The sequence below is a fragment of the Rutidosis leptorrhynchoides genome, chromosome 9 (assembly GCF_046630445.1).
Source record: "Rutidosis leptorrhynchoides isolate AG116_Rl617_1_P2 chromosome 9, CSIRO_AGI_Rlap_v1, whole genome shotgun sequence".
Lineage (NCBI taxonomy): Eukaryota > Viridiplantae > Streptophyta > Magnoliopsida > Asterales > Asteraceae > Rutidosis > Rutidosis leptorrhynchoides.
The window spans coordinates 2,914,188-2,941,855 of record NC_092341.1 but is presented as its reverse complement, the minus strand read 5'-3'; the positions used below and the strand labels follow the sequence as shown (position 1 = coordinate 2,941,855).

The following is a 27,668-nucleotide window of genomic DNA, read 5'->3' as shown; positions in this document are numbered from 1 at the left end:
TGCGGCGTGCGGATTCGTATCGAATGCCTATGTTCCTGGAACGGCGGTTACTTGATACCCAAGTAAGTATCTTTTCCATAATTATATCCGTGATTCGGGGGAGTTGGTTATGGAAGAGATTACCATTATCTCGGATGGTTCTAGAATTAGGGTTTGCCTATATATACAGACCCTTATTATCATTCTAACAACACAACAGCGTTACGTAACAATCGTCAATCACACATCTTACGTAACCAGCATCATCTCTCGTCTTCTCAAGGCTAACAGGTTAGTTCTTTGTCGACTAGCACCTACAGCTTTTATATGGGGCCTTCTGATCAACGAACGTTATCGAAGGTGGACTTAATCACTTGGCCACCCCGCCGACATCATGATGTCGGCCAGGGTTATTCACGATAGCCGGACCGGAGAGCCTTGTTCTAAGATCCTTAAACCCCCTTTACGTATTGAACAAGCATATTAACCCTATGGTAAAAATATGCATGATCAAACACAGTGTACATGTGAATGGAAATTTGATGTTTTGTCAAACAATTTTGCTTTTAATCTTACTCTACGCCAACATTAATCTATCTACTTACATATGAAAAGCCCCAAATTCCGTTAGTTATTGCAGTTCTCGCATCCATTTTGCGTTGTCATTTGAACTTTTGAATATATGATAATTAAATAGATTAATTAGGATACATAATGCACCACATGGATGATCTCATGGGCTGCAATATATATTAAATATATAGTAGTAAAATGTATACACACATATACACACATTATATACATTAGATTATTATATAAATATATAGGTTTCTCATATGCACATGGAAGGCATTTTGTCTCATGCCGAGCAGAAAGTCATGCATTCGTCTCTTTCAACGTTCCAAAGCGCTCAAAACAATCCTGCAATTACAACCATGTTGCGAATAAAATTAGCCTTTTCTGAACCAACAATGTATATAAGCGCCTTCTTAATTAGTTAAACATGTACTGTATTTGTTAATTATAAATAATATCTATGATGAAATTATATAGAATAAAGATAAAGAAATGCAGAGAGAAATGTAATTAGCCAACCAATCATAACCCGTAGGACTTTTGGGCTCCTTAGAATGCATCGACTTTCTTCGACTCAGCTTCTTGATATTCCCTCCTGGACTTGTTGCTGATTAATGATGATTATGAACAAAACAAGAACAAGATTCAATTTTACAAACAAATGTATAAAATATGTAGGTGTGATTGTATGTAACAAGTATAGTTTGTTTAAAATGAGAAATTAAAGTAAATGAAATTAATTACGCGAGAAGGGGGAACCCGGGGTGGTGCAACCAGAGGGAGAGGACAGGGTGGACCCGGAAGCAGAAATGTTGTTGTTGTTGTTGATTGTTCTGAGAATATTGCTGGGAAGGTTTACATCGGTACGGGATTGACCAGCAACGATCATATTGGGTCCTGACGGGAGACGTAGGGACTTGTATTTACCATGTTTGCCTAAACTCGAGTCAGGATTTGGGCCGGCCAGCGTTTCATCCCAGAGATGATCAAGAAAACCCATTATTATTTGGTTTGTTAATAATAATAATAATGTATGATCTAGGTACGTACGTAGCTAGAATTATTATTAATATATGATATTAAGATTAATGATCTTCGTATCTTTCATGTAACAACCCGAATTCGGTGGGTTTCCTTTTGTTATAGGAGATGAAGAGAATACGGCGACGACACCAGAATACGACTGTTACAAGGAAAAATGGAAGCTTTTATTTGTAATCTTATTATTAATTAGTAATATTATTACTTTATTATTCGGTAATAATAGGTAATCAAAATTTTGGGTGTATTTATGGTTGAACCAATGATGGAGGCGTGAAAATATAGCGAGAGGACGAGGATTATGGTTGCGATCTGATGGCTCAATTGAAGCAGTTTTTTTTTTTTTTTTTTTTTTTTTTTTTTTTTTTTTATTGTTTGGTATGAAATTAAAAATTGTTATAAACCGTACACACAATTATAGAGGTTAAAATCAACCTATAATGTGCCAAGCTAATCGTTAGAAAGCCCAAGATATATAGTAAGCAAAATTAAGCCCAATACCGTTACTTTTGGTACAATACAAGTAAGTAAATTTCATGATGTTTGGTAGCATATATAACGATAATATAAACAACGAGTCCTAATATCAATAAGGTGCAACACCGAATCATCGCGAATCAGAATTATAGCCTAAATAATGAGTCCTAATATCAAGTTAAGCTAAACAAATAACCACCACCAATAGGGAGAGTAAACAATTAATAAGGCTATCTAACAAAAACATACAATGCTAAAATCTAAAAACTTAAATACGGAAGCACCTAACCCATTACGATAAAACAACGAACTATCGGAATAACGCTAAGCCAAATGAGCCGCTAATCAGAGAAGGGAGCAATATCATCGGCTACGGAGCACGAACCTTCTCAAAATGATCCCAATCGTTGAAAAACCATTCTCACTCCCATTTTTGAAGTCAGATCTCCAACAGGAAGATCATCGTCTGGTCCAAACCCGAAGTCGCCACCGGAAGGGCAAGGACCCAATACACTGTGATGCCCCGTCCAAAAATCATCATGGTACGGATCATCAACAACAGGTCTATTACACGGTATAACACTATATGCTATTTTAAAACAAGGTTTTGCATTCACAAAAAGATAACGTTTTCTCAACGACAAATGTTTTACAAAAGTAACGTGCTTCTACGAATAGAAAGCATTAACAATAGTACGTGACACTTAGGTCATTACAAACCATGGTGCAAATTAAACATAAGTAGTGAATGCAAAATAAAAAGTCCATGCTTAAGATACATCTCTAACAATGCAACGGAAGTCTAACACAGCAAGTCTATTATAGCGGAAGCAATTTCGTTTAAGCACCTGAGAAATAACATGCTTTAAAAAGTCAACACGAGTGTTGGTGAGCTATAGTTTTATTGTAAACAATAATGTGATGTAGACCACGAGATTTAGTATTCAAAACAGTATGAAAAGTATATGCTTAACCGTGGGCGCTTGGTAACTAACTTAACAAAGAAATATATATGTCACCCCCTAAAAGTACAATTGGCGAAGTATTAAACTGAAATGTCCCGTTCATATTGATTATAAACGTTCCATATTAATTGATTTCGTCGCGAGATTTTGACCTCTATATGAGACGTTTTTCAAAGAGTGTATTCATTTTTAAAACAACCATAACCTTTATTTTATCTATAAAGGTTTAAAAAGCATTACGTAGATTATCAAATATTGATAATCTAAAATATACCGTTTACACACGACCATTACATAATGGTTTACAATAAGAATATATTACATCAAAAATAAGTTTCTTGAATGCAGTTTTTACATAATATCATACAAGCATGGACTCCAAATCTTGTCCTTATTTTAGTATGCAACAGCGGAAGCTGTTAATAATCACCTGAGAATAAACATGCTTAAAACGTCAACAAAAATATTGGTGAGTTATAGGTTTAACCTATATATTATCAAATCATAATAATAGACCACAAGATTTCATATTTCAATATACATCCCATACATAGAGATAAAAATCATTCATATGGTGAACACTGGTAACCAACATTAACAAGATGCATATAAGAATATCCCCTATCATTCAGGAAAATCCTTCGGACATGATAAAAACGAATTCGAAGTACTAAAGCATCCGATACTTTGGATGGGGTTCGTTAGGCCCAATAGATCTATCTTTAGGATTCGCGTCAATTAGTAGATCGGTTTACTAGTTCTTAGGTTTCCAAGCAAAAGGGGCATATTCGGCTTCGATCATTCACCCATATAATGTAGTTTCATTTACTTGTGTCTATTTCGTAAAACATTTATAAAACTGCATGTATTCTCATCCCAAAATATTAGATTTTAAAAGTGGGACTATAACTCACTTTCACAGATTTTTACTTCGTCGGGAAGTAAGACTTGGCCACTGATCGATTCACGAACTTATAACAAATTGTACATATATATCAAAGTATGTTCAATATATATTTACAACATTTTTAATACTTTTTAATGTTTTAAGTTTATTAAGTCAGCTGTCCTCGTTAGTAACCTACAACTAGTTGTCCACAATTAGATGTACAGAAATAAATCGATATATATTATCTTGAATCAATCCACGACCCAGTGTATACACGTCTCAGGCTAGATCACAACTCAAAGTATATATATTTTTAGAATCAACCTCAACCCTGTATAGCTAACTCCAACATTACTGCATATAGAGTGTCTATGGTTGTTCCAAATAATATATATACATGGGTCGATATGATATGTCAAAACATTTGCATACGTGTCTATGGTATCCCAAGATTACATAATATATTAGAATACATGTATAATACAATATAAGTTAGCTAGGATATGATTTGTATAGAATTGTTACAATATTTCCCGTAGCTACAACAATAAAAAAATATCCAATCTTGTTTTACCCATAACTTCTTCGTTTTAAATCCGTTTTGAGTGAATCAAATTGCTATGGTTTCATATTGAACTCTATTTTATGAATCTAAACAGAAAAAGTATAGGTTTATAGTCAGAAATATAAGTTACAAGTCATTTTTGTAAGAGATAGTCATTTCAGTCGAAAAAATGACGTCTTGATGACCATTTTGAAAAACATACTTCCACTTTGAGTTTAACCATGATTTTTGGATATAGTTTCATGTTCATAAGAAAAATCATTTTTCCAGAAGAACAACTTTTAAATCAAAGTTTATCATAGTTTTTAATTATCAAACCCAAAATAGCCCGCGGTGTTACTACGACGGCGTATGTCCGGTTTTACGGTATTTTTCGTGTTTCCAGGTTTTAAATCATTAAGTTAGCATATCATATAGATATAGAACATGTGTTTTGTTGATTTTAAAAGTCAAGTTAGAAGGATTAACTTTTGTTTGCGAACAAGTTTAGAATTAACTAAACTATGTTCTAGTGATTTCAAGTTTAAACCTTCGAATAAGATAGCTTTATATGTATGAATCGAATGATGTTATGAACATCATTACTACCTCAAGTTTTGTGGATAAACCTACTGAAAAAGAGACAAATGGATCTAGCTTCAAAGGGTCCTTGGATGGCTTGAAAGTTCTTGAAGCAGAATCATGACACGAAAACAAGTTCAAGTAAGATCATCACTCGAAATAAGATTGTTATAGTTATAGAAATTGAACCAAAGTTTGAATATGAGTATTACCTTGTATTATAAAGATATCTTACTGTAAATAATAAAGATTTCTTGAGGTTGGATGATCACTTTACAAGATTGGAAGTAAGCTAGCAAACTTGGAAGTATTCTTGATTTTATGAAACTAGAACTTATAGAATTTATGAAGAACACTTAGAACTTGAAGATAGAACTTGAGAGAGATCAATTAGATGGAGAAAATTGAAGAATGAAAGTGTTTGTAGGTGTTTTTGGTCGTTGGTATATGGATTAGATATAAAGGATGTGTAATTTTGTTTACATGTAAATAAGTCATGAATGATTACTAATATTTTTGTAATTTTATGAGATATTTCATGCTAGTTGCCAAATGATGGTTCCCACATGTGTTAGGTGACTCACATGGGCTGCTAAGAGCTGATCATTGGAGTGTATATACCAATAGTACATACGTCTAAAAGCTGTGTATTGTACGAGTACGAATATGGGTGCATACAAGTAGAATTGTTGATGATACTGAACGAGGATGTAATTGTAAGAATTTTTGTTAAGTAGAAGTATTTTGATAAGTGTCTTGAAGTCTTTCAAGAGTATATGAATACATAATAAAACACTACATGTATTTACATTTTAACTGATTCGTTAAGTCATCGTTAGTCGTTAGATGTAAATGTTGTTTTGAAACCTTTAGGTTAACGATCTTGTTAAATATTGTTAACCCATTGTTTATTATATCTAAAGAGATGTTAAATTATTACATTATCATGATATTATGATATATTAATATATCTTAGTATGATATATATACAGTTAAATGTTGTTACAACGATAATCGTTACATATATGTCTCGTTTCGAAATCATTAAGTTAGTAGTCTTGTTTTTACATATGTAGTTCATTGTTAATACACTTAATGACATGTTTACTTATCATTTATCATGATTAAATATAGTGTATCAATATCTTAATATGATTCATATGTATTTAGTAAGACGTTGTTATGACGATAATCGTTATATATATCGTTTCGAGTTTCTTAATTCAATAAACTCAATTTTATGTATATAACTCATTGTTAAAATACCTAATGAGATACTTACTTATCATAATATCATGTTAACTATATATATAATCATATATATGTCATCATATAGTTTTTACAAGTTTTAACGTTCGTGAATCACCGGTCAACTTGGGTGATCAATTGTCTATATGAAACCTATTTCAATTAATCAAGTCTTAACAAGTTTGATTGCTTAACATGTTGGAAACATTTAATCATGAAAATATAGTTTTCATTTAATATATAATCATGGAAAAGTTCGGGTCACTACATAAACACCCGTTAAATGCTAGCGCGACTAGCCCGAGTGGGGATGTCAAACCCTATGGATCCATATCTAAGATTCGCGTTCATCGGTTCATAAACCAATGACTAAACGTTACCGAGCTAAGGGAAAAATTTGTGTCGTTATGTTACCCACACATATATAAAGTTTAAGCACTCGTATATAGTATGTAAAACATAAAAAGCGCATGTATTCTCAGTCCCAAAAATAGTTAAAGTAAAAAGGGAACTATAAATCACAGTGGAAATACGGTAAAGTCGATACGAAAGTGTAAGCAAGTGGTAAGTTGGTCCAAAAGGTCCTCAACCTAAGTCAAAGGTTACTAAGTCAGTAAATCGTTCCAAAAAGTTTAAAAGTAAGTAAGTTAAGTCTTAAGTATCATCATTATCATCATACGTAAAAGATAAAGTAAGGTTTCAACAAGAATAGAGGTCGAAACGAAAATCTAAATTCGATCAGCCGCTACGACCTCTACACAAACTGAAATGATGCGCGGTCAGTGGCGAAGGCTCCGTTTGTGAGTCCTCTTACTGCTATCCGAAATTCAGATCCTAACTCGATGTCGTTTGACCGTGGCGACGGTCAAAGCGCGAGTAGGTCAAAAATTTTAGCACGTCGTTACAAGGACGTAGTGAACTTCAGAAGACTATAAATTCTAAACCGTATATCGGATTTAGGCGAATCTTAAACGAAAAGTCATCTACACATCCCGAAATTTCTGGAAATCACTTTTCCAGGAGCTCCAGGAGTCGGGTACGACCTTGAAAAACAGATTCAAGTACTCCGGTGGGTTTCTTGGTGTTTGACTAAGAAAGGAAGTACAACTCATTTAAGAGTTTTAGAAGGATGATGAACCAAAGTTACATCAAGTTCTTAGTTTTGACACAAGTACAAGTTCTATTTGGAATTTAAAGCTACAAACTTGGATTCAAACCAAACAAGCAAGACCTTAAGTTATAGAACTTAGATCTTAGCTAAATATTGAAGACCTTAGACTAGAAAGTCTAGATCTTGTGTTCTAGGTGAAACCCTAAGTTATAAAACTTAGACTTTCAACTTTTACAAAACCTTAAGTTATAAAACTTAGATTTTTACAAAGTAGAATGAATGTAAGTTAATGAGCTTTTGTTTTAACAAGTTGGATGACCATAAGTTACATAACTTTAGATCAAACAAAATAATGAAACCCTAAGCTAAAAAGCTTGGATCTCTTAACCATACTTATGAGACTTCAAGCTAGAAAGCTTGTATCCTTGTTTAATGAAAACACAAGTTACAAAATTGAAGTAAAACAAATTAAAGAAGATCATAAGTTAATAAACTTGATCTTTTAACAAACTTTTTGTAGAAAACTCAAGTTAGAAAGCTTGGATCTCTAATGTTCTTGAAGATCTTTAAAGCAAAAAGCTAGATCTACAAGTTACATGAAGATCATAAACATAAGTTTTGATCCTTTAACAAAAATAAAGAGATCTTAAGCTATGAGCTTAGATCTAACAAAAGTAATGAAGATTCAAAGCTAAAGAGCTTGAATCCTCCATGTTCTTGCATCTTCTTCAACTAAAGTTTGAAGTTACAAGATATATGAAGATTCAAGTTACAAGATATAAGAAGATTCAAGTTACAAAACTTGAATCTTTGATGAATAATGATGATGATTTCGATTATGAAAGAAAAAGAAGAAAAGAAATTCAAGAAAACTTACAAGTTTTCTTAAGTTTTTTAGAGTAAGAAACTAGAGAGAAAACTAGAGAGATGTGTGTGTGTTTTGTGAGAAATGAAATGAAGTTTGAAAAAAAAATGATGATGGTGGTGTGGGTTAAGATGGCCGACGGTTCAAGGGGGTGTTGGGGGGGGGGGGGGGGGTGGACCATTTGGCTTGTCATGGGTGGTGGTACAAGGTGATGTTTGCATGTTGGCTAGCATGGTGCATGGAGTTAAAAGATGTAAGAATGGTACACAAGCATGCTAGTAAACTTGTCTTATATCTTAATAGGTCTTATATTATGTCTTAATGGATCATAAGTCCATTAAGATGGACTAACTTACTAGTCCATTAGCTAGAGTAGGGTGGGCCTTTGATAAACTAAGTCCATTAAGGTGATAAGTCCATTAAGACTAACTAGTGTGCATTAGTAAAACACTAAGCGTAATTAAGCAACCGTCAAGCTAAGTAATTGTCATTTAAAAATAACAATTAGGATTAAGTAGTCATAACACTCCAATTATGAAAAAAGTTTAACGTGTACCAAGTACGTAGCTCGTTCTAAATGACTAGTGACACTAACGGTCATAAAAGCATTCGGGGATCAAGTTAAGTAATTAAGCACTTAATAACACGTTTTAAGGTATTAGCAAAAGTAATTAACATGGATAATGACTCTAGAATGTTATCTAGCTTAGTACGCACATATACGCAGTTTCGTGAAAGTATAAAGTATAAATATAAGTCGAAAAAGTTGGGTCGTTACAATACACAGTATCCACGATAACAAGTACAAATATTCGAGCCAAAAGGTACACCATACGCCACCTTCTCCCGCCCCATCAACGACCAACATCCACCACCAACTGGGTGGTGGACCACCCGAATCACCGACGACAGTAGAACCAATCGCCACCACAGCAACTAACACTGGTGGTCACCACCAATTGGGTGGTGACTTGGCGATGACCACAACACATGCACATGTAGGGGAGGTGAAAGGTAAGTCAACCCATAACCATTACAACCACCCAATAGGGTGGTGAAACCACCAGCCATCATCATAGCAGGCAATTTTGGCAGCTTTGTCGTCGGAAAATTGCATTGAAAAGACAAAAAGAGACTTTTCAGGCAACCATAGTCTAGCCCACCATGAGTATGGACGTGGAGAGCGGATACACATTTGCCTCTAACAATGAGAAAAATGAAACTGTCATTGCCAAAAAAGAACAAAACGAAATCGGGACCACAAAGTGACACACAACAGAGTAAGAGTGTGACGAACCGGAAATTTCCAATCAAATTTAAACTTAAATCTTATATGATTTCGACACGATAAGCAAAATCTATAATGTTGAGTCTCGAAAACTTTGGAACTGTTTACATGAATTCAGTTACCCTTTGACCATGCCCGATGATTCACGAACATGATATATATAGATTGATATAGTATTATTATTATTATTTATTATTATTAATAATATTATTATTATTATTATCAATAATATTGATATTATTAGTATCATCGTTATTAACAATATTATGGTATACATTCTATAGTAGTTATTATCATTATCATTAGTAATATTATTATTATTATCATATTATTTTATATTTGTTTTATTATTATTAAAAATATTATCATTATAGTTATAGTTATTGATAATGCTAAAAACGAACATATATTTCATAGCATTATCCCTCAAGAAAGAAAAGTTTTTAGTTGCAATTGTTCTATTTACAAGTAATATTCGTTTAAATAATAAAAGGTGAAGACAAAAGACAGATTCGACTAATTGAAGACGCAAATGACCAAAAAGCTCAAAAGTACAAAGTACAATCAAAGAGGTTCCAATTATTGATAAGAAACGTCTCAGAATTACAAGAGTACAAGATTTAAAACGTAAAGTACAAGATATTAAATTGTACGCAAGGACGTTCGAAAATCCGGAACCGGGACTAGAGTCAACTCTCAACGCTCGACGCAACGGACTAAAAATTACAAGTCAACGGAGTACAAGAATATAATATAATATAATATATATATATATAATTAAATTTAATTATATATATTATATTATATAATAAATAAATAAGCAGCCCACGTTTTTAAAGACTTTTGAGCCTCCCCAGCTGGCCATGCGATCGCATGGCCTTGAAGGGCAAAGCTCATGCGATCGCATGAGCCTCTTTTCCAGCCCATATGCCTATAAAAATCGAGCTTTGGTGCATCATATATCATATATCAATCTCTCTATCTAAACGTATATATATATATATATATATATATATATATATATATATATATATATATATATATATATTATAATTTTAATTTTAATTTTAATTTCTAATAATAAGGGTATGTTAGCGCGTATTGTAAGGGTGTAAGTCGAAATTCTGTCCGTGTAACGCTACGCTATTTTTAATCATTGTAAGTTATGTTCAACCTTTTTACATTAATGTCTCGTAGCTAAGTTATTATTATGCTTATTTAAAACGAAGTAATCATGATGTTGGGCTAATTACTAAAATTGGGTAATTGGGCTTTGTACCATAATTGGGGTTTGGACAAAAGAACGACACTTGTGGAAATTAGACTATGGGCTATTAGTGGGCTTTATATTTGTTTAACTAAATGATAGTTTGTTAATTTTAATATAAAGATTTACAATTGGACGTCCCTATAAATAACCATATACACTCGATCGGACACGATGGTCGGGATATTTATATGTACGAATAACTGTTCATTTAACCGGACACGGGAATGGATTAATAGTCTATGGAATTATTAAAACAGGGGTGAAATTATGTACAAGGACACTTGGCATAATTGATAACAAAGTATTAAAACCTTGGGTTACACGCAGTCGATAACCTGGTGTAATTATTAAACAAAGTATTAAAACCTTGTTACAGTTTAAATCCCCAATTAGTTGGAATATTTGACTTCGGGTATAAGGATAATTTAATGAGGATACTCGCACTTTATATTTATGACTGATGGACTGTTATGGACAAAAACCAGACGGACATATTGAATAATTCAGGACAAAGGACAATTAACCCATGGGCATAAAACTAAAATCAACACGTCAAACATCATGATTACGGAAGTTTAAATAAGCATAATTCTTTTATTTCATATTTAATTTCCTTTATTTTATATTTAATTGCACTTTTAATTATTGCACTTTTATTTATTGTTATTGTATTTAATTGCACTTTTAATTATCATACTCTTTAATTATCGCAAGTTTATTTTATCGCACTTTTATTTATCGAAATTTCATTATCATTATTTATTTTACGCTTTAAATTAAGTCTTTTATTTATTTAATATTTTACATTAGGTTTTAACTGCGACTAAAGTTTTAAAAATCGACAAACCGGTAATTAAACGGTAAAAACCCCCTTTATAATAATAATATTTCTTATATATATTTGTATTTTTTATAAATTAAAACTAATATAGCGTTAAGCTTTGTTTAAAAAAATTTTCCCTGTGGAACGAACCGGACTTACTAAAAACTACACTACTGTACGATTAGGTACACTGCCTATAAGTGTTGTAGCAAGGTTTAGGTATATCCATTCTATAAATAAATAAATATCTTGTGTAAATTGTATTATATTTAATAGTATTTCGTTGTAAAAATAAAACTATTTCATATACACCTCTACGCACATCAAGTATTTTTGGCGCCGCTGTCGGGGATCAAATCTAGCTTAAAAGCCGGAAGCGCAACACTATATATAAAATAGCTTTAATTTTTTTTTTTTAAGTTTACTTTTATAAAAAAAATACGCTTTTATAAAAATACGTTTTAAAACCAAAAATATAAAAAGAAAAACAAAAATATAAATATTTTTAAGAGTTTGTTAAATATATAAGTTCTATAAAAGTATCTTTATTTTTATTTTATAAAAATATAAGTTTTATTTAATTTATATAAATATATTATATAAATATATAAAACAGAAAAATAAACACAGCAAAAACAGAAAAAAAAATAATATAAATAAATTCGAGTCCAGTACTGTAGCAGCCCAGTCACTTGCCCGAAACCCTAGCCCATGCAATCGCATGGCCGGGTAACTTAGGACTCATGCGATCGCATGAGCCCTGCTGACACGCCACAGTTGACATCGTACTGCAATCATTACGGGTTATTATTATTAATTATGATTAATTTAAAATCCTAATTAGGTTTTACTTATTTTATTATTTAAGTTTTAGTTTTTGTATTTAATTTGTTTTATATTTAGTTTAATTAGTTTAAATAATTTATAAAATTAATAGTTTTATAAAATAAAAAATATAAAAATAATATTTTTATAAAAATTGTACTTTTTACAACTTTTAGTATATTTTTATATTTTGTACCTTTTAATTGTTTTAGCGTAATATTTGTATTTTTCGCTTATATTTAGTTTTTAGACATAGTTTTTGCCATAGTTATTTTTATTTCTAGATTTTTAGGCTTTGGCGTAAAATCCCTTAAGTGCTTTTTCTTTAGACTAAGATTTATGTGCTTTAGAATTTTGCGACGTCTTTTTAAGTTTTAGTACCTTTTTAAGATATTGCCATTTGGGATATAGTTTTATTTGTAAGCTTTAATATTTTTAGACGCAACTTTTAATTCTTAGTTTTTAGTTCCTTTTTAAGTTTCAACGCGCTACTTTCTTATTTTTGTTTTTCGACGCCTTTTACCTATGTATCAATTATCACTCCAATTAGTAATCTCAATTTGCAATTTTAATTTTAAGTTAGTAATAATAATAAGGTTGGGTTAGTCGATTGTTTTAAAGTTTTATAAGTCACTCTTTTTCTTTCTTATTTCTCCAATTTTAATACCGACGGGCTCTTTTTCTTTCTTATTTCTCGCCATTCTAGTTTTTAGGACATAGAATTTTTCTACTTCTTCTCTAAATTTCTTTACATTACGAAAATTTATTTTAAGTAGTTAAATTGATAGACATCAAAATTTTTTGGTTCGTAGTAGTAGTTGGATTTGTACGTGGACCGGGTTATTGGAGCCAAACAGTAGTCAATTATATTGAGACCAAACGAATCCTGCCCCTCTGCTGCATCTTTTGGCTATTCGAAACGTGGGCAAAATCAGAAAAGTCTATTAATTGGATAACTTATATAATTTTTCTTCTTTTTTAAAAAACTAATAAGATATTCAGTGAATGCACCGAGCAAAACGTTCACCGCCTTTTGTACGTTCACCACCTGTAACTCGATCAAGACATCTAGCTAATATTACCGCCGTTGATTTTTCTTTAGTATCGTCATCCAGTCGACCAAGTACTCCAATTCAAATTTCCGATAATCCATTTTTTGAACCCGACCTCACAATTGAGAATCCGGAGAATATTCAGGAACGATTCGTAGATCCAGAACCATTAATTTTTCCTCCGGAACCACCAATCATTCAAACAGAGATTGTTGAGGAGCGAACCATTAAATCAGAATCCTCTAGTGATTCAGATTCAACAAATTCAATCATGGAGAATCTGGAACCTTTAAGTATGGAAGACCGAATGAGAGCTAAACGCACTGGCCAAGGTCACGCAATTACTCATCCAGACATTAATGCGCCAGATTATGAAATCAAGGGACAAATTCTACACATGGTAACTAATCAATGCCAATTTAGTGGTGCGCCGAAGGAAGATCCAAATGAACATCTTCGTACCTTTAATAGGATCTGCACTCTATTTAAGATAAGAGAAGTTGAGGAGGAACAGATATATCTCATGTTATTTCCCTGGACTTTAAAGGGAGAAGCCAAAGATTGGTTAGAATCGTTACCTGAAGGGGCGATTGATACATGGGATGTTTTAGTTGAAAAATTTCTTAAACAATTCTTTCCGGCATCTAAAGCCGTAAGACTTCAAGGAGAAATTGTTACATTCACACAAAAGCCAAATGAAACTCTATATGAGGCATGGACCAGATTTGAAAAGTTATTGAGAGGATGTCCGCAACATGGTTTAGACACCTGTCAAATAGTACAAATATTCTACCAAGGATGCGACATCACTACAAGGAAAGACATAGACATAGCAGCTGGTGGTTCCATTATGAAGAAAACCGAAACTGATTCTTACAAAATTATTGATAACACTGCTTCCCACTCACATGAGTGGCACCAAGAAAAAGATATCGTTAGATCATCTAAAGTAGCTAGAGCCGATTCTAGCCATGACTTAGATTCCATTTCAGCAAAGATAGATGCTATCGAGAGACGAATGGAAAAGATGACTAAGGATATACACTCAATACGAATTAGTTGTGAGCAGTGTGGAGGACCACATTTAACAAAAGATTGTCTCAGTATTGAACTAACAATGGAACAAAGAGAGAATGTTTCATACATAAACCAAAGGCCTGGAAATAATTATCAGAATAATTATCAACCGCCAAGACCGATTTACAATCAAAACCAGAATTATAATCACAATGTTCCATACAACAACCAACAAGGTCCTAGTAATCAACAAGTATCCAATAATACTTACAATCAGCAAAGACCTAATTTTCAAAACAAACCACAAACCGATGATAAAAAGCCGAATTTAGAAGATATGATGACGAAGCTAGTTGAATCTCAAACACAGTTTTTCACATCTCAGAAACAAACGAATGAACAAAATGCTCAAGCATTTAGAAATCAACAAGCTTCTGTTCAAAATCTGGAACAAGAAGTGAGCAACCTAGCAAGGTTAATAGGTGAAAGAAAACCGCGAAGTTTACCTAGTGATACAAATGCTAATCCCCGGAATGAAACAGCTAAAGCTATTACCACAAGAAGTGGTATTACACTTAAACCACCTGAATTACCTGTAATTTATGATGAAACTATTCCTACTCCACAAGAACCACAACCTGAACAAGATAAAGAAAAAGAACCGGTAGTTGAAAAGGTTAATGAAGATAACACAGTTAAGGCTAAACCTTATGTTAAACCATACCAACCACCACTTCCTTACCCGAGTAAAATGAAAAAAGAGAGACTTGAAGCCGAGCAATCCAAATTCTTGGATATGTTTAAACAGATAAATGTAAATCTTCCTTTCATTGATGTAATTTCAGGAATTCCTAGATATGCTAAATTTCTGAAAGATCTAATCTCGAATAGAAAGAAAATGGAAGAACTCTCGGCTGTTACTATGAATGCTAATTGTTCAGCAGTGCTGTTGAATAAGATACCAGAAAAACTATCTGATCCAGGAAGTTTCACAATTCCATGTTTTCTGAGTAGTCTTAGTTCAATAGAAGCATTGGCAGATTTAGGTGCTAGTATAAATTTAATGCCGTATTCACTATACGCTAAACTAGGCCTTGGAGAATTGAAACCAACACGAATAAGCATACAACTAGCCGATCGATCAGTAAAATATCCTAGAGGGATAATGGAAAACATGCTAGTTAAAGTTGGTACTTTAGTATTTCCAGTAGATTTTGTTGTTTTGGACATGGAAGAAGATTCTCAAGTTCCTCTCATATTAGGAAGACCATTCTTAAACACGGCTAAAGCAATGATAGACGTGTTTGGTAAGAAATTGACCCTAAGTATAGAGGACGAGAGTGTTACCTTTTCAGTTGATAGAGCAGTGCAACAACCGTAATCTGTAGATGATACATGTTATTATATTCAAACTATAGAATCACATGCAGAATTGTTAGAAGAATTTCCAGAATTACAAGGAATAGGAGAATGTTCTTTAGGAGAAGGTACTGAACCAATTGATGAAACTGAAATGTTAGCTACACTTATGGCTAATGGATATGAACCAACAACAGAAGAAATTCAAATGCTAAAAGAAGAAGACAGATATCGATATAAATCATCGATAGAAGAACCACCGACATTAGAGTTAAAGCCACTTCCAAACCATTTGGAATACGCTTATTTACATGGTGAATCTGAATTACCTGTAATAATATCGTCTTCTCTTACTAATAATGAAAAATCTCAACTCATTTCTGTGTAAAAAGCTTATAAACCAGCTATTGCATGGAAGATTCATGACATTAAAGGAATAAGTCCTTCGTATTGCACACATAAAATCCTTATGGAAGAAGGTCATAAAACATATGTGCAACGCCAACGAAGACTAAATCCTAATATGCAAGATGTTGTTAAAAAAGAAATTATTAAACTGCTTGATGCAGGTTTAATTTATCCAATCTCTGATAGTCCATGGGTAAGCCCAGTTCAATGCGTGCCTAAGAAGGGTGGCATGACTGTCATCACAAATGAGAAAAATGAGCTTATTCCTACTAGGACTGTAACAGGATGGCGTGTTTGTATTGATTATAGAAAATTGAATGATGCCACCAGAAAAGATCACTTTCCCTTACCTTTCATTGATCAAATGTTGGAAAGATTAGCCGGAAATAGTTACTATTGTTTTCTTGATGGTTTTTTGGGATATTTTCAAATTCCAATAGCACCCGAAGACCAAGATAAAACCACATTCACGTGCCCTTATGGTACTTTTGCTTACAAACGCATGCCATTTGGACTTTTCAACTCCCCTGCAACCTTTCAAAGGTGCATGATGGCGATTTTTCACGACATGATAAAAGAATGCATGGAAGTTTTCATGGATGACTTTTCAATCTTCGGGGATACTTTTGAAACATGTCTAGTTAATCTTGAACGAATGCTTATTAGATGCGAACAATCAAATCTAGTGCTTAATTGGGAGAAGTGCCATTTCATGGTTAAAGAAGGCATCGTTTTTGGTCATAAAATTTCAAAGGAAGGAATTGAAGTGGATAAAGCTAAAGTAGATGTAATTGCTAAACTTCCACATCCCACCAATGTTAGAGGAGTTAGGAGTTTTCTAGGGCATGCCGGTTTTTACCGACGTTTTATAAAAGATTTCTCTAAAATTGCCACTCCTGTGAATAAACTCCTAGAAAAGGATGCTCCATTCATCTTTTCAGATGACTGCATCAAATCTTTTAATATTCTTAAAGAAAAACTCACTAATGCGCCGATCATGATAACTCCAAATTGGAATCTACCCTTTGAACTTATGTGCGATGCAAGTGATTTTGCAATGGGAGCCGTTTTAGGACAAAGGATTGAAAAACGATTTCAACCTATATATTATGCTAGTAAGACGTTACAAGGAGCACAAACAAATTACACAACTACTGAAAAAGAACTCCTTGCTATTGTCTTTGCTTTTGACAAATTTCGATCATATCTCGTTCTAGCTAAAACGGTGGTCTATACCGACCATTCTGCTCTTAGATACCTATTTTCGAAACAAGATGCTAAACCACGATTAATCCGTTGGATCTTACTCTTACAAGAGTTTGATATTGAAATCCGAGATAAAAAGGGAGTAGAAAATCTCGCCGCTGATCATCTTTCTCGTCTTGAAAATCCCGAATTAGAAGTTCTAAATGAATCGGCCATACAAGACAACTTTCCTGATGAATATCTATTGAAGATAGATTATAATGAAATTCAATGGTTTGCAGACTATGCAAACTACTTAGTATGTGGATTCCTTGAAAAAGGATTATCGTACCAAAAACGAAAGAAATTCTTTAGTGATATAAAACACTATTTCTGGGAAGATCCACATTTGTTTAAAAGTTGTCCAGATGGAATAATACGCCGATGTGTATTCGGGGAGGAAGCTAGTAAAATCTTAAACCATTATCACACAGGACCAACAGGAGGGCATTATGGGCCTCAACTCACAGCAAGAAAAGTTTATGATGCTGGATTATGTTGGCCTATAATTTACAAAGACGCACACCTTCTTTGCAAATCCTGTGATGCTTGTCAAAGGGCCGGAAAAATAAGTCAACGTGATGAAATGCCACAAAATGTCATTCAAGTATGTGAAGTATTTGACATTTGGGGTATTGACTTTATGGGTCCATTTCCAAAATCTCATAATAATCTCTATATTCTCGTTGCCATTGATTATGTATCTAAATGGGTGGAAGCACAAGCTCTCCCAACTAACGATGCACGAGTTGTAGTCAACTTTTTAAAACTTCTTTTTGCAAGGTTTGGAACACCGAAAGCTTTAATAAGTGATCGGGGAACTCATTTTTGTAATAATCAACTTGAGAAAGTTCTTAAAAGATATGGAGTAACTCATAAAATCTCTACCGCATATCATCCACAAACAAGTGGACAAGTTGAAAATACCAACCGAGCATTAAAACATATTCTAGAGAAAACCGTAGGATCAAATCCAAAGGAATGGTCCATTAAATTGGAGGATGCACTCTGGGCTTTTAGAACAGCCTACAAAACTCCAATTGGAACCACACCTTTTAGACTCGTTTACAGAAAAGCATGTCATCTTCCAGTAGAAATTGAACACAAAGCATTTTGGGCTTTGAAGACATGTAATCTTGATTTACATGAAGCTGGACGTCTACGATTAAGTAAATTAAATGAATTAGAAGAATTAAGACATGAAGCATACAAAAATTCGTTAATCTATAAGGAAAGAACGAAGAAATGGCATGATAAAAGAATCAGAAGTTTAAAAGAATTTAAAGAAGGAGACAGAGTTCTTCTTTTTAATTCACCATTCAAGCTATTTCCTGGAAAATTGAAATCAAGATGGTCTGGACCATTCATAGTTAAAAGAGTTTTCACGTACGGAACAGTAGAATTAATAAATTCAAATGGGATTGAATTTAAGGTTAATGGTCACAGAGTTAAACATTACATAGATAGTCCGATGGAAGTCGACAACGAAGTTAATCACAATTTCAACACCACAGCTAACTAAGTGTGGGGAGAATCAAGTCTTTAAAGGATAATATGTATTTCTGTTAGAGTTAGATTTTCTGTTTTCGTGTAGTTCTCGAAAATGGAATCCGAATGGTCTTTCCCTAGCAGACCCTAAAGAACTAGTCTTCTCCCCCCATTCTAAATTTTTATTTTTTTTTAGGTTTTACGAAATGAAGACTTCCTGTGAATTAAACCATGGTCTAATGCTACACGCTTTGATCACTAAACGTAATAATGACACACTTTCAAGTGAATTAGTATCATTAATCAGAGGTAAATTGGACGGAGTAAGAAAAGAATCCAGATGCGAAGATAATAAGTTACAATTTGGTAAAGGAAAATCAAAATCTGCAGCAAAAAGAAGAGCACGACACCTTGAAAGATGTCACAAATGCGGAAAATGGTCACACGAAGGTAAATGTTCAAATAATCAAACCTATTCAAATACCGAATTTGTTACTTTATGCAGAGACGGACCGTTCATATGTTTAGAAGAAAAAACGTTAAATATTCGAGGTTACGCCTATGTAGCCATGGAAAATCAATTAGTCCGACTATCTTATGAGTGGGCTAGAGCATATCACTAAGAAATATATTTCACATGTAAGTTTGTACAGTTTTTATTTTTATTTTTATTTTTAACCTTTTGATAATAAACGCTAATTTGTTCGCTATAAAGTATTAAATTGATATTCGATAAAATTAGGTCTTGCGACCGAAATTATTGATATCATACAAAAATTTATTACATCACTGCGAAATTTAACGTTTATTCTTAAGGTATAAATATCTTTAATCAATCAACCCAAAATATTTCAAAAATTCGTCATGAGTTAAACTAGGTTATGTAACCGAAATTACTTTACCGAAAAGAGGGGCGTATATTTTTGATAATATTTGATTGATTAAAGTGGGATAAAAGCCAAAAAGATTTTTAATTTTATTTTTATTTTGTTTTTAAAATTAATATTAAAATAATACTGTAAACTTGTTAAAATTAATATATATTTAAAATTGTAAATATTTGAAAAATTAATATTTTTAATATAAGTTTGTATGTATAAAAACAAAAATATAATTTAAGTTTGTTGTGAATTTTTAATATGAATTTTTAATTTTATGCATTTTGAATTTAAGTTTGGTGTGAATTTAAAAACAAAAATTTACTTTATTCCGTAAGTTAAAAATGTGATTTTTAAAATTCGTCGTGAGTTGAAGACTAGGTCGTTGAACCGAAATTGCTTTACCCGAAGGAGAGACGAGAACTTTTATTATCATTATTTTTAATCTTATTGAATTAAAGTATGCCAAAAACATTAAAAAAACCCAAAAATCTTTGCTTTTAAAACCGCGCTTAAAAGTGACAAATTTTAAAATTTTTGTCGAGGGACGGACTAGGACAACGATCCGAAATGCCTTCGCCCCTAAAGGAAACAAAATTTTTAGAATTTTATTAATTATATGTTTTAGAAGTTATAAGGTTTTATAAATAAAAAAAAAAGGCCAAAGTACTGTTCCCGGATACCCATGTGATCGCATGGGTATTGCACTCCAACTCCATGCGATCGCATGGAGCTGGAAATCTGGCTAGACTCAAAAGAACCAGCGAGCTGTTCTTCCTCACCACAATACACACACATAAACGAAAAACACTCAAAATCCTCTCAAATTTTATCATTTTTCCACCGTAATTCATCAAATTTTTTGCTCTAATCATGCCTAGATTCTCATTCTTCAGCAAAAAGGTAAAAATTACACCCCTAAACTCTATAAATTCCTAGTTTTTGTGATAATTACCAATATTTTACCTAATGCAATTTTGTTAATTTCTAGTGTAATTAGTGTTAAATTGTTAGTATTTTATGCATGTATAACCTAGATTGATGCTATTTAACATGATTTGAAGCCAAAAACTTCAAAATTTTTAGAAATCTAGGGTTTGTGTTCTTGAGCAATTTGGGGCTTTTTGAGATAAACAGGTTATGGCCGATTTTTGTCATGAATTATTGCTAAATTGAGTAGTGTAACATTTTTAGGTAGTTAAATGATCCAAACATTGATCCTAAACATGATTTTTAAAGATTAAAGTGGACTTTTTAGGCGAAAATTCATGAACTTGATTAATTTGATATATTTGCCATTTGAGACTTGTTTAATTGTTAGTAATGACTATTTTGACATGTTATTTGAGTTAAATGCTTATGAACTTTGTCTACATTTTCATATGTACTTATTTGAAAAAGTATATAATTGTAAAAATTGTGAAAATATGTATAAGTTTAATTTTGATTTAACATGTTATTGTGATTGTTTTAAGTTATTATTTTGCTAACACTAATGCATATTTGGATGCACAAATTTTGTGTTTAATGTGTTTTGCAGAAAGCCGATACTGAAGGTTCAGGAGCATCATCATCTAGACGACCTGCTCCAGCACCAGAACCAGAACCAGAAATGCAACACGAGCCAGAACCCGAACAAGAACCACAACAGGAACCACAACAACAGCCTGATCAACACGTACCTTATTATGATCCGGTACAGTTTGTTAATGAATTCATAGTATTCCCGATGAGGCCGCCAGTAGAATACCCAACGATTCCTGAGCACACTTTGCATCCTAATCTGAGATTTGATAGAAGATGGAGGGATTACGAGACATATTAAAGGAACAAATTCAGATTAGTAACTAAAAATGTAGAGGTGCCAAGGGTAATCGATTGGGATCCTTTGGAAAGAGTTCAGCTAGCTAATAGAGTCAGACTGCTACTGATTCAGAGGTACGGGAACTCTTCTTTTACAGATTGGGAACGTCTTTTCACCATTCGTAGACCTGTATATAAGGAATGGTGTGTTGAGCTCATGAGTACTGTATCACTTGATACAAATATAGTTAGAATAGATGATAGAAGATTTCTTAGGTTTATCCTTGGCAATAGGATGTACAGAATGTCCATGCTGGACATGGCCAGGGCTTTACAGATATATACTCCTGGTGAGTTGCTACTACCCGATTGTACAAATTTGATTCATTATGGTGAAAGGGTAGATAGCAACTTTGACGCTGACGCCATTTGGAGGCGTATGTCACATTTTGATGTTTTTACATGAGCGAGAGGACACTCCTATACACATATTGACAGAGCCGAGCTTCATATCATTCATAGATTTTTGGCTAACTCGATTACACAAAGAGGTAACAATAAAGAAAAAATAACCTTACATGATTTATTCTACCTAAAGTGTATTCGGGATCCTATAAGCTTTGTCAATATCCCTTACTGCGTTGGTTTCTATTTATCTAAAATGGTAGAAGGAATGCAGGACGGGAGTATAATAGGAGGAGGTATTTTTGTTACTCTCATTGGAGAGTATTTAGGTGTTGATAGGAACCAAGGGGGTCCATTACAGCTTTGTAGAGAACAGGTTGAGCCTTTAGGATTGAAAGTTTATGTGGGTGCTAAGGTATTGAAAAGTAGACGCAACCAGGCAGTACTCTATGAGGGCCCTCATCCACAGGTAGAAAGGGGCTCAGACGAGGAAATGGAGGAGGCGGAAGACATTAGGGATGTCTTACGAGATGCTATTCTTGACGTTCACGTTCGTATAGATGAGGAAGCAATGACGAGCGCGGCCAGATATAGTATGTATGAGCAGTGGAACTCCGAGCGAGTATACGAGGATTATAGGCGACGCCAACACGATAGCTGGTTAGTTCATCAGCACCAAATCATGAGCCAGCTATCATATCAGGTACCAAATAATTACGTGCCTACTCGACCTGCTCATTTTCCGCCACACAACCCTGACATCCGACAACCCTTTAACCGGTATGACTATAACCAAGCCTATCAGAACACCTATAACCAACAATGGAACCCACCTGACGAGATGAACTGGAACCCTTATTCAGACTGATTTAGTTCCATTGGTTATTTTTATGATTTTTATATTTTTATCTTTTTAATTATTCATGTTTAAACTTATGTTATTGGATATATTTATGCAATTTTTATCATTTTTATTATTATTGTGTACTAATATTTCACATTTAGGATTTGAAAGTGGGATATTAAGTCCCATTTCAAATTGCCATGCATGTTTATATTTGTATGTATGTATATTGTCGATTGTACAAAACAGGGTAAAACAGCGCATTTTCAAAGACTGGCATTAAGTTCAGCAAAAGCTAGTTTTGACGACAAAATGAAAAACAAATGTGATGAAACAACAAGATGGAATGAACAAATGATGTGCATCATTTATCATTCAGCAAGCAAACGCCAATATGTTTGGAAACTTTGGTAAAATTTAATCATTTTTCTACGCTAATCACCCTCAATAATTTAAATTGTTACTGATTTCTTGCAAATGAGGGCATTGCAAGATCTTAAGTGTGGGAAGGGGTTAAATTCTTTCAGATTTTAAATTTTTTTTTGATTTAAACACTTGGTTACCATTAAAAATACTAGTAACGCAGTAGTTGTATTAGAATCTAGTGCTCTCTGATAATAAAGAACAGCCCTAGTCTTATATACTGACTACACAATTCTAGTAAAATTTTTCAAAATTTTCAATTAAATGAATTCAAAATCATGTTTATACATATTTATGAACGATAAAACTAGGTGTTAACACCGAAATTATTGTTACCTCGGAAAGGACATAAATTGAGAAACAAACCAAAATGTTAGAATTCATTTAAAATAGAATAGAGGACAATAAAAAGGTAAATAAAAGAAAATAAAAGCCAAGTGTGAGAAAATTTACCAAGTTAATTTAAACATATGTCACATATTTCTGTAACAAATAATTGAAGATACTTTTGCTTTGGACTAAAATAAAAAGTTTTACCTGATTTACTGTAAGAAAGATGGATCTACACGATGAATCAATTCCATCATTAAAAGGAAGTAAAGTCTTCCGAAAAAGAAACGCGCTTCTTGATTTAGGTCATAAAGTTGTCGTCCAGACCAGATGTAGGTTGACGAAAAATCTAGAAAAGTCATCACTAAAATAAGCAGGAAATCCATGGACCTCAGCATAAAATAGGGTCGCAAAGTGGTCAGACTTATCCTAACCATGAGATGATCTGTCTCATAAAATGGGGAGGACGCCGTGCAAATTAGCTTGATAAGACTAATGAATCAGACCCCCAGAAAGGATAATCTCCTTAAAGATCAAAAATCAGCTTTTAAGACTGATATTACTCAATCCTAGAGATTGACCTTAAAGATTGAGAATTACAAACTCATGGAATTCGATGATATCTAAACTCGAGCTTGAACGAGAAAATATTTTGATCAAAATCTCAAACCGATTTGTTTTCTGAAAACCCATTTTCAATGCGTTCATTACCATTGAACGTAAAATCTTAGGAATTCACCTGAAATTCATTAGGTCACCTGAACCAAATCAGGTGTCAACCGTAAGAACGGTGGTTGCATAGCATGGTCAAAGACAGGACCTTGTGCCAGACCGAAAAATTTTAAGGGTGAGCTTTACTATTGCTCCTACCAAGGATAGTAATTGCATCCGATATGTTATAGACCATAATTAAAAGCATGTCAGGGGACATTGCCTTAACAGTTGCTTGTTCAACGCTGTCCTTTACAACCGGACAATAGTTTGCCGAAAGGTAATATACGGAGCAAGTGTGATGACCCGGAAATTTCCGATCAAATTTAAACTTTAATCTTTATATGTCTCCGACACGATAAGCAAAATCTGTAATATTGAGTCTCGAAAAGTTTTTGGAACTATGTTCATATATTCAATTAACCTTTGACTATGCCCGACGATTCACTAAACATGTATATATTAAAATGTAATGTTATATTAATTTGAAATTATAAGATATAATTTAAACATTTAGAATTAAACATGTAAAATAAAATACAGAATAATTAAGTTGATATTAACATGAATATATATATATACACATATATATATATATATATATATATATATATATATATATATATATATATATATATATATATATATATATATATATATGTATACAAAATATGTGATTCCTTTATATAATTATGTAATATAGATATAATGTATAAATATTCAATTATACATAATTAGTAAATGTTACATAAGTAATAAATTATAAAATAAATATATTAAATATAATTACAAGTTAAAAATATAATAGTAATAACAAATTATATTATTACTACTTTCATAATTACTAATATCATTATTGGTAATATTAGCAAATGTTAAATATTAAAATTCTAATAGATTTAAGATTTTGATTAACAAAATAAATACTAAAAATATAAATCTTTCTATAAGAATGATCAAAATTATTATTTAGTTGTAATTTAAGTATTATTTGTTATTATGATAAATACTATTATAATTATTATTATTATTAATATTACTACTTTTATAAATATAATTACATTATTATTAAAGTCATTATTAATTATTAATATTATCATATAAATAATACAATTCTTCATTTTTATTGTTGATAATATCATTTTTTTTTAATTTTATTGTTTATTAATATCATAGTTGTTAATGTTATTATTAATTATTATTATTAGTATTATTTATAAAATTAGTATTTTTATTAATATTATTATTAATAATATTATTATTAATCTACTTAACTATTTAATAATACGGATTATATGATCAGGTAAATAATGGGATCAGTTAACATAGCAATCAAACTGTTTTTGATTGAGAATCTTGTCTCTAATCTTGTACTGAACGAATATTTACATGTACCACAAACAAAATCTGTTTAGGGTCAATTTCACCTTTATTAAATTTGTCTGCTTGAATAATTCTATGTAAATTCATAAACTGCTATACACCAAACGAGTACTCACAAGTCGCTAACAATTCCAGTCGACTTCTCACCCCCAACATCAATTTACAACCACCCCTCTCTCATCTCTCTCTCTCTTAGTTGATCACCGCCACTTTCACCACTACCTTCGGCCACCAAGAGTCACCGTCGGTTGTCACTACACCCACAACCTCCACCCTATTCCATCTCCACAGCCGTATGCTCGATCACTTTCCACAACCACAAATCACCATAAACCCACATAAACATAAACGAAAATATCATCATCGATTACTAATGAATGTTGTTTTATTATTATTATTATTTTTTTTACCTTCAACAAACCCACAAAATCTTGACTCGATCACGGTTTCATAATCGAAAGCCTAGTTGTTGATGATGAACCAAGGCCAAGAACAAAACACGATCTTTTGTTGCCATCTCTGTACGTTGTTTCTCCTGTTGCTGTTTCGAGTCGATCACCATAATCAACACACCCCTTTAACCTCCAATATTTTCGTGAACAGCTGCTATAGCTATTCCCTTTCGAGAAGCTGAACAATAAGGTGATAAAATCTTAAACATGAATGATGAAATACGCGTGTTATGAACAAAGATAATATCTTCCTATTTTTATTTTTTTTCGCTTACTAGTCTTTCCTTTCCCTTGGTGGCCGACCAATATTAAACAAACATCCCCACTCACAATTTCTTAGGGTATAATTAATCACCCACTTGCTTTGTAAAGGGAAATATTTCGGTTGGTGAAGTAGAGGTGGGACACCTCATTTTTTTTTTCTATTTTGGAAATCGGATACTCATTACATGTTGGGTCAAAACTGTCACCTTTTTTTTTTGGAGATGATAACAGAGTCCTTAATAATGATGAACCCTATAGTTGGTGATGACGATAAAGTATGATGAGGATTACCTGACGACTTCATGTTCCAGTATAATTATGGTGGCGATATTGTAGGATGAAAATGTTTGATAATGTAATGATTCGAGTATAGATGATGACGACTATGTATGATAATGAAGAACTTATGGTGTCATGATGATGATCGAATGATGATGCGAGTAAACGACGATGAACATGATATGATGATGATGAAGAACCAAGGTCGTAACCGGTTATATATTAATTTTTTACTGTTTCCAGTTCCAATTTGAGTCAATGAAACACAACTCAATATCAGACTTGATTTAATCATTGATTGGGCTGAAAAACGAATTGATTTAGGGCTGCTATATTTCTGGGTCGAATTATAATAGTTGGGCCAGATTTGTTTATGTTTGTTGGACCAAGAGATTGTGATTAGAAGAAGAAATTACGGGTTAAATGGAAATAAGATAGGTGTTAAAACAGAAATGTCATAACAGTGGGATGGTATTACGTGTTAGCAGCTAACCGAGAGGTCTCGGGTTCGATCATCACTTGGTGCATTCTTTTTATTAAAGGCTTTTAAGGTAGTTCTCATTTTTTTTTTCAAACTTATTATTATTCTTATTATTATTATTATTACAATTATTATTGTTATTATTAAGATTATCATTATTATTATCATTAGTCTTATAAGTATTATTAGTATATTTATTATTATTAATTTTATCATTTAAAGTATTATTATTATTATTATTATTATTATTATTATTATTATTATTATTATTATTATTAATGTCATAAATATTATTACCACAAATATTATTATTATTAGCATATGACTTTTTATTTATTCATTTTTAGTAATATTGTCTTTATT

General features: G+C 32.4%; 1 protein-coding gene and 1 non-coding gene across 2 annotated transcripts; both read right to left on the bottom strand.

Annotated features, from left to right (window-relative positions):
- Nucleotides 1-742: 742 nt before the first annotated feature.
- Nucleotides 743-1,555, bottom strand: LOC139867690 (dormancy-associated protein homolog 4-like). Its single transcript, XM_071856054.1, has 3 exons — nt 1,300-1,555; nt 1,075-1,162; nt 743-900 (listed from the first exon to the last, which is right to left on the bottom strand). The coding sequence occupies exons 1-3, from the start codon at nt 1,553-1,555 to the stop codon at nt 873-875; spliced, it is 372 nt and encodes a 123-aa protein (XP_071712155.1). The 3' UTR covers nt 743-872.
- A 12,635-nt stretch (nt 1,556-14,190) lies between these two features.
- Nucleotides 14,191-14,297, bottom strand: LOC139869595 (small nucleolar RNA R71). Its single transcript, XR_011766198.1, has one exon. It is a non-coding gene; the product is annotated as a small nucleolar RNA R71 (small nucleolar RNA).
- Between the last annotated feature and the right edge of the window lie 13,371 nt (nt 14,298-27,668).